General features: G+C 36.3%; 1 protein-coding gene across 1 annotated transcript in view; it reads right to left on the bottom strand.

Annotated features, from left to right (window-relative positions):
• The window catches only part of LOC106882095 (uncharacterized), a 2,855-nt gene extending 2,244 nt beyond the window's left edge, over positions 1-611 (bottom strand). Inside the window, exon 1 of the mRNA XM_014932651.2 lies at positions 295-611. Within this exon, the coding sequence (XP_014788137.2) occupies positions 295-522 (228 nt within the window). The 5' untranslated portion in view covers positions 523-611. The remainder of the gene's footprint in view (positions 1-294) is intronic.
• Between the last annotated feature and the right edge of the window lie 291 nt (positions 612-902).

Genomic DNA, 902 nt, shown 5'->3' with positions numbered 1-902 from the left:
CATCTGTATACACATGTAGATGTAAGTATGTACATATATGTGGGTATACATGCATACATATTCTTTGTATATATATATATATATATATATATATACATATATATATTTGCTCTTTCTTGCTAAATATCATGTAAATTCATAAAAAGAATTAAATTCACACTTACACAGCTAAGGTATGCCCATAGATGCACATGTGTCTTTTTGCGTATGCGTGCATAGAAACATGCGTGTGTGCATACGTTTGATTGTGTGCATTTGCGTACACTTGTGAATTTGTGAAGATCCTGGACTTACCCTCCATATTCCACCGGTTGGTGATGCGATAGACTTCATCTGGGCCACTGCTAACCTTCTCAAGAAATAATAGTCTTGTGCCAGAATACATTTCGTTCGGATTTCTCTTACGGTTGCATCGATTACAGCATCGCTGGTCTCACCAGGTTTCAGGGTCAAATCTACGGCATAGACGTGTCTGGCAATGCCAAGACAAATGCCCACAAAGAGAAGATATCTGATGGACATTGTTGGAAAGATTTTTGTTTCTTCTCAAACGATAAAATTCAAACTGCAGCTCGCGATCAAAAGTTAATCGTTTGACAACCTTCCCCGAGTCTCACACCTTTATATAAAGAAGACTTTTCCGAGAAACACCAAGTAACAGGATATGGTCTCCTGAGATAACAAAGAGCCACAGCAAGCAAACTGTATTGTCGCATTCATATGAGAATGATGATAATGATGATGAGTAATCGAGGTCAAGAATATATCGAAATCTGATTGGTTGATGAAACAAATTACGTTATCTGTTGTATAACACAGATTGTTTAATTGAAAAGAAAAAACGAATTTCAGAAGTTTATTCTTTAAATAATAAAAGGCGTCACATCAGATTTCCGTCTCTT

This window comes from Octopus bimaculoides, unplaced genomic scaffold (assembly GCF_001194135.2).
Source record: "Octopus bimaculoides isolate UCB-OBI-ISO-001 unplaced genomic scaffold, ASM119413v2 Scaffold_189502, whole genome shotgun sequence".
Taxonomy (NCBI): domain Eukaryota; kingdom Metazoa; phylum Mollusca; class Cephalopoda; order Octopoda; family Octopodidae; genus Octopus; species Octopus bimaculoides.
This window is presented reverse-complemented; position numbering and strand designations above follow the sequence as displayed.